At 43.3% G+C, this 11,885-nt stretch overlaps 2 protein-coding genes across 3 annotated transcripts in view; one reads left to right on the top strand and one right to left on the bottom strand.

The window, feature by feature from the left end:
* Positions 1 to 2,582: 2,582 nt before the first annotated feature.
* RPL7 (ribosomal protein L7) lies at positions 2,583 to 10,027 on the bottom strand. Of its 2 annotated transcripts, none has more exons than XM_010575884.1 (7): positions 9,937 to 10,027; positions 8,883 to 8,985; positions 8,213 to 8,379; positions 7,422 to 7,559; positions 6,929 to 7,038; positions 5,577 to 5,787; positions 2,583 to 2,645 (listed from the first exon to the last, which is right to left on the bottom strand). In XM_010575884.1, the coding sequence occupies exons 1-6, from the start codon at positions 9,948 to 9,950 to the stop codon at positions 5,579 to 5,581; spliced, it is 741 nt and encodes a 246-aa protein (XP_010574186.1). In that variant the 5' UTR covers positions 9,951 to 10,027; the 3' UTR covers positions 2,583 to 2,645; positions 5,577 to 5,578. The 2 variants fall into 2 exon arrangements, with proteins under 2 accessions (XP_010574186.1, XP_010574187.1); XM_010575885.1 differs by having other exon boundaries at positions 2,587 to 2,645; positions 5,572 to 5,787.
* Positions 10,028 to 10,478: 451 nt separating this feature from the next.
* RDH10 (retinol dehydrogenase 10 (all-trans)) overlaps positions 10,479 to 11,885 on the top strand; it is a 28,415-nt gene continuing 27,008 nt past the window's right edge. The window contains exon 1 of the mRNA XM_010575924.1: positions 10,479 to 10,662. Within this exon, the coding sequence (XP_010574226.1) occupies positions 10,479 to 10,662 (184 nt within the window). The remainder of the gene's footprint in view (positions 10,663 to 11,885) is intronic.

The raw sequence follows: 11,885 nt of genomic DNA, 5'->3' as shown, positions 1-11,885 counted from the left end.
CATTCTGTTTCCAGATGTATGGCTTTACACTTGGTGATAGTGAAACAGGCTGTACGAGCTGGACACCAGCAAAGAAATGAATACCAATTAACTGTAAAGCCTGTAAACCTTAGCATGCCTGAAAAATTTGTGAGTTGTTAGTGTTTCAAACAGTCTGCTGTTGCTTCTCCAATAGCTATTAGGTAAAGCTTCTGGCTTCAGTTCTGAGGAAAAAAAGGAAGATGTTGGTCATTCTGGAAGAGGATAAGAGTTCATAGAAATTTTATTCCTGAATGTGTCAGCAGCTGGCAGTTATGGACAGTGAGAAAATAACAGCATGTTTGCAAGAACCTAAACTTTATCAAAGAATGTTGACAAAGGCTCTGCATTTTTTATTGTTTAGGAAACAAGTGATTGTCTTCATCAGCTACATTTTTAACTCAAATTATCTCATAAATGCTCCAAAATGAACTATTCCTGTATTGGATAAGTGGATCGTGCCTCATTTCCAGTGCAAATTCTGACCTTGACTATGGGATCATGAGCTGTTTCTGTAATTGCCTACTGTGGGACATGCCTGAAGAGCAACACTAAAAATCCTGAAAGCTGTGCTAGTATAAAAGGTGACGAACTATGCAGGATTACCAGTTTAAACACAGCTACGCTTTTAGTTCCCACACCACGTATTAACATTTTGCAGCTGTTACCTCAAAGTGCCTTTCAGAGGCAGTAAGAAAAATGAGTTGCTCAAGTACCATGAAAACCAAATTAACTTTCTCCTCACTAATGCTTTTGTGTATATATTCGTTTAAACAAAATTTAGGACTTACGGGGCATTCTTATCAGACAAACAAGCTCCTATAGCACTGATTAACTTCATGAGTTAATCTTTTATTCTCTATACCCATCATACAATGTTTGCTATCTACTTGTATGGCTTTATTATATCCATGAAATGCCTTTCTGTTAAGAACATGCTAGAACATGCATGCAAGTCAAAAGGCAAATAACTGAAAACCTTGTTGCAAAGTAATGGAAGAACTCTACCAATTGAAACAAACAAACCAAAGTCAACAAAAATTTTCTCAGGTATATCCCCCCAATATGGGAATTTCTTTGCCCACTGGTGCAGTTTTAAGCTGAAAAAGATTGTACTCTTACAAGATCAAGATGAGAACTGAGGTTTTCCATTAACAGTGCAAAGTGATTATGATTTTCACCATAAGATTTTTTCCCCTTCATCCAAGTAACTTTATGAAAATGTTTTTTTTTCCTTGTAAATCATACTGCTTATCACTTCACAAAGGTGCCTAACAAATGAAGTACTTTTATGGTTTTCACCTCATTCACTCATTAAACTCTTTTCAACCATGTATCAGTAGTCTAATTACTTGCACTGATTACCTGTAAAGAACTGCTAAGCTCTTCTGATTTAATGCACTTCCTAGCTTAAATGGACAAAGGTGTTGGTACTTTTGTATTTAGACACAAGAAGGTGTGTTACTGGATTTTGGAGCTCGACTCACAATAGGGGAATTGTCACTTTCGGTTTTAGAACTCAGCTGTTCAAGTATCTGGAAACACTGACCTATCTGACCTTCAGCTCTTTTGCCAGTGTCCCAACACATTAACAAACAAAAGCACGCAACTACTTTCAGTTAAGACACTACCATCATTTCCCAGTTATTTAAAAACAAAACTAGCTTTTGACAAGCTTTAATAAATTAGCATTGCTGTTAAAAAGTTTAAATAAAGCTGAAGTGCAGAAACAAGCTTTTGTGCAAATTGGAAAAAAATCATCAATGCCAGTGATTTTTAAATGGACATCCTTCATTGGTGAAGTAGTAAATACAGCTTGCCTGTAACTGAGAAAAGGATTTCAGCCAGAGCAGACGTGACTTGTTGATCTGTTGTACCAAATGTCTCAGCAGGCTAAGGCCCCTCCAGTGAAGTGCTCGCAAGAGAAGTTGGTCTGAGCGCAGTTACACATTTTACCAGTTCCAGGGTTTCTAATCTGTACTCTGCTAGACCTACACATTATCAACAACTGTTCATTTCCTTATGAATTCTGTAGTCTCCACTTCTACAGTATATAAAATACAACACTGCAAACAGATTATGTAAAGCTGAGTAATCATCTAGAATGTGGAAAATAATTTTCTATTTTGTAAAGTATTTCACGTTTTCTTTGGTAAAACATAGCTGAAGATGTTCAGAGCTGGAAGTAATTATTACGATCTTAAAATAAGGATCTTAACATGCTAAGAACTGATTTACCCTTGCCTCTTCTTTACAAAGAAAACCTTCTTGCACAGCTTTCTTGTGCACTACAACTAAGCAGGAATCCTGTCCATGCAAGAGCATACAGCTCAGTTTGTCATTTACTGTACCTTTCATCACAACAAAAATAAGTAGTTGTTGCCACTCAAACACATCTGTTACTTCCATGAATCCCTCCAAATTAAGGTGAAACAGTATTATCTATATACTGCTAATTCAAACTATACATGGCTCTTTGAAACAGGTTACTCCAAAGTTAACTTAGCAACCACCACCACTAGAGAAGAGGACCACAGAAAGAGACCAATCGAGATGACACACTGTTTTGTGCAAGATGGCTTTATTAACAGACCAGAGTTTGAAAGATTGCAGCTGGGCATCTGAATCTGAAAAAAAAAAAGAAAAAAAAAAAAGATTAGACATGTAGATCTGAAACTATGGCCACCTGAAGACTTAAAACATTTCCACATTTTATAATTTGGGCTGAAAATACTAATTTTATTTCACTGGATTTAAAACTTCAATAGTCTTGTACACAATAATAACTTCTATATTAACATCTCTTCACTCAAACCACAGATTTCAAGTGCCAGAACTACCAGAATAAACATTTCTACCTTGAACTATTGGTACCTATTTTCCTATTTGTCTAAAAGGATACCGGGGGAACTTGATACTGAGGCATTATGCATATTCAAACTTTTGCTGCAGTAATTTTATTTTCAGCACATTTCAGGGACTGTTTGCATACAAAAATGAAAGCACAAGCAGACTTAAGACCAGTTTCTGTACAGTTTGCTTCAGAACTAATGAAATTCAGTATCTTGCCAATACTGAATTGTCAAAATTCAGTATCAAGTACTATGGTCTTTTTCCCCAATCTATATGAAGGCATCTGTACTGGAAGTCTGTATTTTTTTTTTTTTAATTTATTACTTAAGTGGTAGTCTCAAATAAGAGATCAAGACAAGTAGCATGAAACCACCTACTTATAGGGAAGAGGAATACTTGTCTTCAGATACATGGCCCTTCAGAACGACAGTACTTAAGAGTACTGCCGATATCTCTCATCTGAACCTACTGCTCTAGTTGCCCATTACCTCAGTACACACAACAACATTTTTCCTACATGTAGGTTACTTCTATTTTAAATGTGGACTCTATTCAGAGGAGTAGGAGAACAGCAGGAACAGGAAGTGCAGGAGATAAGAACAATCAGTTATCTTAGCTTTACACCAGAGGTATGTTTGTTTGCAGTCCAAGCAGAACAGCTAACTGCTTATAAGAGTAAAGTAAGAATCTGCAAGGTCATCTCCTGAACTAAAAGATGGAGTAAGGCCCTGATGTCTGCTACTTACATGGGATGCTGAGCTAGAAGTCCAACGAAAGACACGAGCAACCAGCTGAATATTGCTAGTCTATCTGCCAACATATTACTCCTCACAGGCATTTATAGCCACCGCAATAGTGAACTAGAAGCTTCCGTCCTGTAGGAAGGCTCCTGAAAACTCAAGACTACCAGTATACTTCTGAAGAAGTGAAGATGGAGGAGAAAGGATCTACACCAATCTACACAACATTGCAGGGTTTCAATTAAAAAAACCAGTTTCCATCTTATGCTCAGAAGCCAGACAGGAGCATGAAGTGAAAGCAGTTTTGCTCAATCTCAGTTATGAAGCCTCATGCACTAACCTAAGGGAAACATCTGCCACTACTGAACTTGTAACAGTTTGTGCCACCGGCAGCAAAATTTTTACAGCAATGCTAGCATGAGTAACATAACATCACCACAGGCACCAAACATTACAGCAATTCTGCTTCTCAAAGTTATACTTCTTCCCATAGTTGAGCTAAAAAGCTTTAGAAGAACACTGTCTGCAGTAAGGGGCTATTTTCCTAAAGCGGAAGTTTCCACATGCCATGTAACCAGTGCTTTAGAACTCTGCTGCTTCAGAGATGGAGACAACAAAACAACATGCAAGAAGTTTGGAGGAATGGAAACTGAGAAAGCAGTGTCTACAAAAAAGCTTCAAGAAAAAAGGCTGTCAGTCAAATGGAAAGATATTTCATAGATCTCCTTCAGCTCCTTGGACCTCAATGAGCTCAACTTGCTATGTCTCGTTGGCTATAAAAACAATTTTTAAGAGGCTTTAAAAAAAAACCAAACCAAAACAAAACAAACCACAACAACTACTTCCCTCCCTTCAGAAAATTTAATTTCTGAGAACTCATCTAACAGCAGCTGCACGTGTTTTAAGCCGTAAAGTCACATCACTACCCACTATTTTTTTACTAATCAACCCTCTGAAAGTTAGGAATTCCAAGTAAAAGGCACATCTGATTTCTAAAAAAAACAAAAAAAAAAACCAAAAAAACCCCCCACAACCTCACAAAACCACAACAAAGACCAATAAACCAACCAAAAAACCTTCTTGCCTTTGGAGGAATCAGTTTGGGGAAAATTGGGTCTTTTTAAAATTCCAGCATATCTGTCACACGAAAAGGGCATTTATCTTTGACTGGAAATAAGATATGGGTAACACGAAAGCTAGTTTAGTGTGCAAAAAAGGTGGAAAAAGCAATGGTAAGTACAAGAACTCTGAAAAAAGTTTTGGCTGTGAGTGGCAGAGGCTTCTCATCAAAGCAGGAACAGCAGTGACAACTACAGATGGTAAGACAGATTGAACTAGATACTAACTTCAAGACTCAGCTGTCACTGTCAAACTGCTTTAGGTGTTAATAAACCTTCCCATTTCTAAAGGATAGACTATTCAAATGGGCAAATTAGTCTTTCAAAATCACTATTTTGGTCATGTTAACATGAAAGCTTATACTGAATCATTCTGAAGCTTGAACAAGCTCAAAATTTCAACCATTAAAATGGTCTAAATCAATAATTTAATTTCTCCCAGTCCTAAACAGGTTTTTATAGCAGACATCAGACAACCTGAAAAAACACCGTACTTGCAATCACAAGACTTTGATCATATTAAGAATTCCTTAACGAAAGCTGAAAATTTTAGCCGAGATCTCAGGCTAAATCATAAAACCCCCAAAAGGTTTTAAAACAAGTTATTGGTAATGTTTGTACTTCCTAAACTTATCAGCTATAATGAAGATTCAATTTCTTCACAAATCTTTAAGCTTTAGTAAGACTTTAAAAATAAAATCAGAACACTGTCCAAGTAGCTTTATACTGTAGGTACCACCCAAGCATGAGTGAATAGACATTAAACCTGAATTTTTAACCAATAATGGCAGTAGCCTACAAAGCAGAGATGGATCAGTGGCTAGTATTAACTTTGGTAATACCTCACCATTAGTTCATTCTCCTTATGAGTCTGTTGATCTGATCTTCTCTGTTACCAGCATCCCCACCTTCCACGAAGTGGATTGTTTTCTTCTTCATTCCACCCCGAGGAGAGGATAACTTGAAGGGCCAAAGGAAGTTGTTCACAACTTTGAAGTTCTTGCCAACAGTGTAAATTTCATGGATCACATCTTCCATGCAGATGATGCCAAGCTTCCCTAAAATTCAGAAACATTATTTTCAGAAAGGCTACAAAGCCACTGGTCAGTAACAAGCTAAAAATTATCAGGCTATTATTGTCCTATCTCCTTATTTTGATAAGCTTCAGGAAGTCAGGAAGCACCTGCTCTGTCACGACACCCATGACTGACTTTTCCAATTAAAATGGATTCACTGCAGCCAACTCAACATTATTTAGTGGTTACATTTGCCCAGAGGCATCAGTTTCAGCTGGGGAGTATTTGTAGTCAGCAATGAGGAACAACAAAAAACAAACCCCACTTAATGAATCCTAGGAAAATAGACTGTGTTCTTTGAAGAAAAGCTAGATTAAATATGCTTAAACCATAGTTATGTGTAGCTCAGGGAAATTCACTGAACTACTTATGTTGTTGAATAACGCAATAGCGTGTTTCCTTAATGCCTTTCCAGAGTCTTCAGTGACATGTTACCTAACTGCTCATAAAATACAGTGCTAAAAAGGAAAGTGATTATAGCGTAATACTTCCACCTTTAGAATCTGATTATCTATTGCACTGGAAAAGGAACAAACATGACAGCCTAGTTTGAAGTGATACACAAATCAAGTGCTTTCATTCCTGGCATGAATGGAAGAGAAGGAGCCTCCTAGAGCAGTCTATTTCCTGACAACTGACCCCCATGAGTTTTTTTTGTTTTGTTCGGGGTTTTTGTTTGTTTGTTTTTTAACTAAATACACTAATCACTTTTACTAGATAGTTCTTCTGGCAGGAAGTTTAAAAAGTCTGTTTCCCAGACCATGAAGGTCTAAGAAACAATGTCTAATATTAAGTTTGAAACTTCAAAGGTATGTATAGTAAGCTTTTTTCCTGTTGCAGCACCTTTTCATTACTGAAAGATCTACTGACCTACTAGAGATCAAGGAGCTTACATTTAAAATTACAAATTTAAAACACTAAAATTTGTTTCTTTACACTGGTTTTCAGTACTTTGTAACAAGTTACTTCCAGCTTGCTTTGTATTAAGCTATTAAGGCAGAAGCAGAGATTATTAACCAATCACTACTATTCTCCAGAGACAAATAAGGATAGTTGTCCAGCTCTGCACTAATCATCCAAATGCAACAAGTTGTTTTCTTGTTTTAAGTGAAGCAGTATTTACCAAGGCGTTTCTGAATCAGGGAATTATCAGTAAGAGCAATGCGCTGCTTGTTGATCTTGCCATAACCACGCTTGTAGATCAATTCATGCACAGACTTCAGATTGGGATAACTGAAACAGTCAATTAAAAAAAAAAAAAAAGAATTGTAAGTCTTTGCAAGCCACATTCCAATTTAACATCCCCAAAGGAAACTTCAATAACAATCAATTTAAGATCATTTCAGCACGTCCCAAATGTAAATACAAAAGCAACAAAGAAGCAAATCTTACTCACACCAAGTTCTCTAGAACACTAGTATGAGAGTGTAATCGTACCTAGCAAGCATTATCTTTTAAAGCACTGCCTTAATCACATTTTCAATTCAAAGCAGAGAAAGCACACAGGATATAAAAAGATTTAGAACACAAGGGAAACCTGCAGGTCTAGAGTAGCAAACTGCAAAAGGGGCTCAACATTTGCACCCTGATTCGACAAAACTGGCTATTTCACTCACCCCCATGCAATATAGGGTTCAACAATCCGCAACATGTTGATAGAAGCTTTGTTGAGTTTTACAAACGTGCCATTAAAAATCTGACGCAGGCGAAGAAGCTGCAACACCTTGCGAACCTTAGGGCTGACACCATTGGTACTAGAGAACACAGGAAAAAAGCCTCAATTATCTACATCCCAGAAAACACCAAATATCAGGTTAAAAAAACCACAATAGTATAGTTCCCATATGAAACGCATCACTATTTTACCAGTTACACAAAGCAAGCTTAGTAAATTATTTACTATCTCCATATATTTCAGTATTAAGTTAAAACAGATCTATTTCCATGAAAAGAATTGAAATAAGCATTATACTGAAACAATTTAGAACTATCCTTGTGCTCTCCTGAACATAATTCTTCCAATCACACCTTCTGTTAGCATTCTGTAACACTTTACCAAAGGAGAGTTAAACACTTCAAAGCTTAGCAGAATGTGAAGGAATACCAGCACGTAATTTTTATCGAGATTAAGGTGAAACAGAACAACTGTCTGCACATATGTGTAGCCTTGTCGCCTTCTTAAAAATCAGGGATTCCTAAAGACAGTAGACAGAACCATTGTAATGATTTTGCACTTAATTAAATAAGCCTCTGGTGCAGGTACAACATACTGCCAACAACTCCCCAAGCCACCAGTGGAAGGCTTGATTTTATTTACATATGTAAGCCCTCAAAACAGACAGATAACAGGAAAGCCGATTTCAATGCTTTTGAACATGAAATTGTTTACACCTACGTTCAATCTTACCCTCTTATCCTGATCACAAATGCCAGTTTTGGTTCTGCTGGAACGTAGTAATTGCCAGCTTTTCGGGCCATCCTGGCCATACGGATCTCCTGCCTATACATGTGCCTGTACTCCTTGTGGTAAGCTTGGGCTCTTGCATAGATGAGTTTTCTTTGTGTCTTACGGAACTGAAATCAATTGAAAATTACTTAAGATTACATTAAACCTATTAATACATGAAAATCACCTTCAAATAACGTACCATATTCTAGAACTTCCCAGAAATAACACAGATTAAAAGAATCACTCTCAGTGACAGTCCAGAGAATCTGGAAGACTGTTACGCATCAGGGCTGCTTTACCTTTAACAATGTTATCATGCACCAAGCTTACTCTCACAAAGGCTATACTCTTTCCCTAGTAAAAGACTTACTTTAATCTTATAGACAACTGTACACTTTGCCTTTAACTCTGCCTAGAACTGGTTTGGCATTGACAAAAAAACCCCCATACTTTACTCCAAAACATTAAGAAAATACCAACACACTAGACCTAAATATTGTAAACTTCTGTAATGCAATACATCAGCAGTACTAGCCAATACATCAGCAGTACTAGCCAATACATCAGCAGTACTAGCCAGTATTGCAACAGATATGCAATTCAAGTTAAGGAGTCATGAAATATTCACCTTTTTTATAGCCAACATCTTCTTCTGACGTTTGGCTTTTATAGCTGCATAAGCCTGCCGCTTTTTCAGCAGGCTTTCTGGTACAGATGGCACCTTCTTCGCGCTAAATGAAAAGAGGGAAAAAAACAAAAAAACAACCAACTCTTTTAGCCGATACGAAGAAACTGGTCTTTAAAGTTACACATGACAAACACCAATGCAAACTCTTAACGCAACGCGTATGCAGGCCTCACTGCCTCGAGCCAGCTCATCAAGGCATCTTCCTTGTTCCTACTGTTACGAGACCTCGATGCAGCCTGAACAGATCACCTTTTATACTAGACAAGGAAATCTGACAGACTAGCTGTTGAACTGCACACACCCTACGTACACTACCGCAAAGACTAAGAGGGCTTGAGTGACAAGAAGTTTTTACCCTAGTTTGCTACAGCCCAATGTGTAATAAAACAAAGTGTGTTTCAAGCACATCTCTTTCAGATCAATAAATGTTCCAACAGGTACTTTAAGAGAAAAATTAGCTTAGCAGTATTCTGAAATTTATTTCACAGGACTTCAAACTTACTGAGGTTTTAAACTCATAGATGCGACAAAACTTGCAAGACCAGTGCGTACTGAGCCGGAATTACCCGGGCGAGCTCCTACCCTAAGCCCGCCCGGCTATGTCGCCTACTCAAGCCGCACACCGCTCTGCGCACCCTAGCGCGGCACTGACCGCCCGCCCGCCCTGCCGGCAGAAACTTTGCCGCCCCAGGTCCCTCGCCCCCAAAAACGGCGCTTAGGGGCCAGCTCTCCCTCCCCACCCGACCGAGGGCCGGCGGGGAAGCAACCGCCGCCTGCGGAAGGGACACGACCGGCGGCGACTGCATCCCCGCCGCGCCGGGCCCTCCCCTACCGCCCCTCCCGGCCCCAGCCCACTTGAGCCCCCTCCCGCGTCGCCGGCGGCGGCCTGGCGACCGGGGAGCGGTGGGCAGCATCCCGATGGCGGGGGCACGGAGCAGGCACCGCCGCAGCCGCCGATGGCGGCGGATTATCCTAGGGTAGGACGGCCACTTACTCCTTCTCCGCCATGATGAGCGCCGGAAGAGAGAGGGCGGGCGCATGCGCGGGGCCGACTTAACCCGCCTGCCTGCGCAGGCAGGGCCCTGGGCGCCGGAAGGACCCCGGGTTTGGGCGTCCGCGGCGGCGCCTGACCGCGGTGCGGGCGCCGGGGTGGCCGGCGAGTGCCTGAGGTAAGAGCGCCCGGGAGCCGCCCTCCGGCCGGCGGGGCCGGGCCGGGCCTGGTTTGGCTGCGTCCGGGGCCGGGCGGGAGCCGCTCCGTCCTCAAACCCCGCATTCCCCGCAGGAGGCTGCGGGCACGCTCTGCGGAGAGCCGGGGCGGCGGCGGCGCCGCCAGGCATCTCGTGTAATGCAGGGTTTCCCCCGTTTCGGCCTTAAGCCCCGTATCCCGCATGGGAAGCCTGCGGGGCGCTGCCTCCTGCTTGCAGCCCCGCCAGTGATTCGTAACCGGGCTCCTCCTCCTGCTCGTCCCCGGGGGGCGAAGCGCTTCCCGCAGGAGAACCCGGGGCTGCGGGGGGCCGCCTCCCTCCCTGCGGCTGGATGGAGCCCGTCCCGCCGTGCCGTGAGGAGCACGGCTTTCGGCTGAGGCGGAGGGCCGCCGCCCCCGCTGCCCTGCGCCCAGGCCCGGCTCGCCCCGAACCCGGCACCCGCAGGGCGGTTCAGCAGGACGCGCGGGGGAACGGGAGCCGCGGGCTCCGTTTCTGTCGGGCCGTGGTTTTACTGGGTTGGGTTTCTTCTCGTCGGGTTTCTTCTCGGCTCGCCATGCAAAAATACTGACGGCGGAGATGGGAGAAGGGAGGGGGGGGGTGCGGAAAGTTGTGCTGCCGGCGGAGCTGCCCATCGCAGCGCAGCAGCTTTTTATTTGGAAGGCTGCTTCTGGTTACGACCGTGGCTCTTAGGCCTGATCCTGTGAACGCCTGCCTGTGCTCTTCAAAATCACCTTCCGGGGCACTGGCCCAGACATGCCACTACACATACGCGGGGAGAAGGGAAACCAGTGGAACTGGGGGCAGCAAAGAATTATCCAGTGTAAAAAGAGCGTGGGCAGCTGGGCCGGGCACGACGAACACCGAGCTCTGCATTTGCTGGCTTGCTTTGTTGCCCGTTGGCGGCACGCAGCCCTCCTTGGTGGCACTGAAGAATGTTGTTGAGAACGCTTTCAACAGGAGTTGCAGCCATATCAACGCTGATTTTTGTAAAATAGCATTACTTCACGCTAATCGTGCAATAAAACGCCTACGGTATCTGCCGAAGGAAGAGGTTGTCTGCGCCTTCTCCCCAAACTTTTGAACTCGAATTTCTGCTAAATCCGAGAGGCAGCGTTCACAAAAAGTTCCAACAACTTTCCTGAAAACCGGCAGCTGCAGAGGGAAGAGCGCCTGTCGTAGTGCTCTCTGGCACATGGCTGCAGGTGGGCAGCAGGCAGCGGGACGAGTCCTGCCCACCCGCACGGGGGAAATCGCTCTGCGAGGGCACGCTCTGCGCCCCGTCCCCCGGGGCTGGCAGGGGCCCAGGAGCGGGCTGCTCCCGGTGCTGGGTGCTGGCCAGCCGGTCGGGTGGCCGCAGGGTGCCCACCTACAGGGAGCGGCAGTTGTCACCTCACGGAAGAAAATCTTTTCTGCATGCTGGTACTTCGGAGCTCCCACTTCACTCGGTGGTTGGTTAGATATTAACAGCCCCTATATTTGGCTGACCGACCAAAAAAACCCCAGCCCATCAGGGCTTTTTGTTCAGCGGTTTCTCACAGCTCAGCAGAGAATCCCGAGGCACGCAGGCCTCGGGGAAGCTGTGGGGACCCCGGCGGCTCCCGGCAGCTCGCCGCTTCCGTCCCTCCTTGGTCCGTGAGCACGAACCTTTAAGGCTCGTTCGTGCTCTTGCAACCCACGCTGCGGCGCCGCGAGGGCCGCTGCAGGCCCGCCCTGACGCGCCGCTCCTCTCCGGCCAGCG

The sequence above is a fragment of the Haliaeetus leucocephalus genome, unplaced genomic scaffold, assembly GCF_000737465.1.
Source record: "Haliaeetus leucocephalus isolate CR32 unplaced genomic scaffold, Haliaeetus_leucocephalus-4.0 Scaffold506, whole genome shotgun sequence".
NCBI classification, from domain to species: domain Eukaryota; kingdom Metazoa; phylum Chordata; class Aves; order Accipitriformes; family Accipitridae; genus Haliaeetus; species Haliaeetus leucocephalus.
This window is presented reverse-complemented; position numbering and strand designations above follow the sequence as displayed.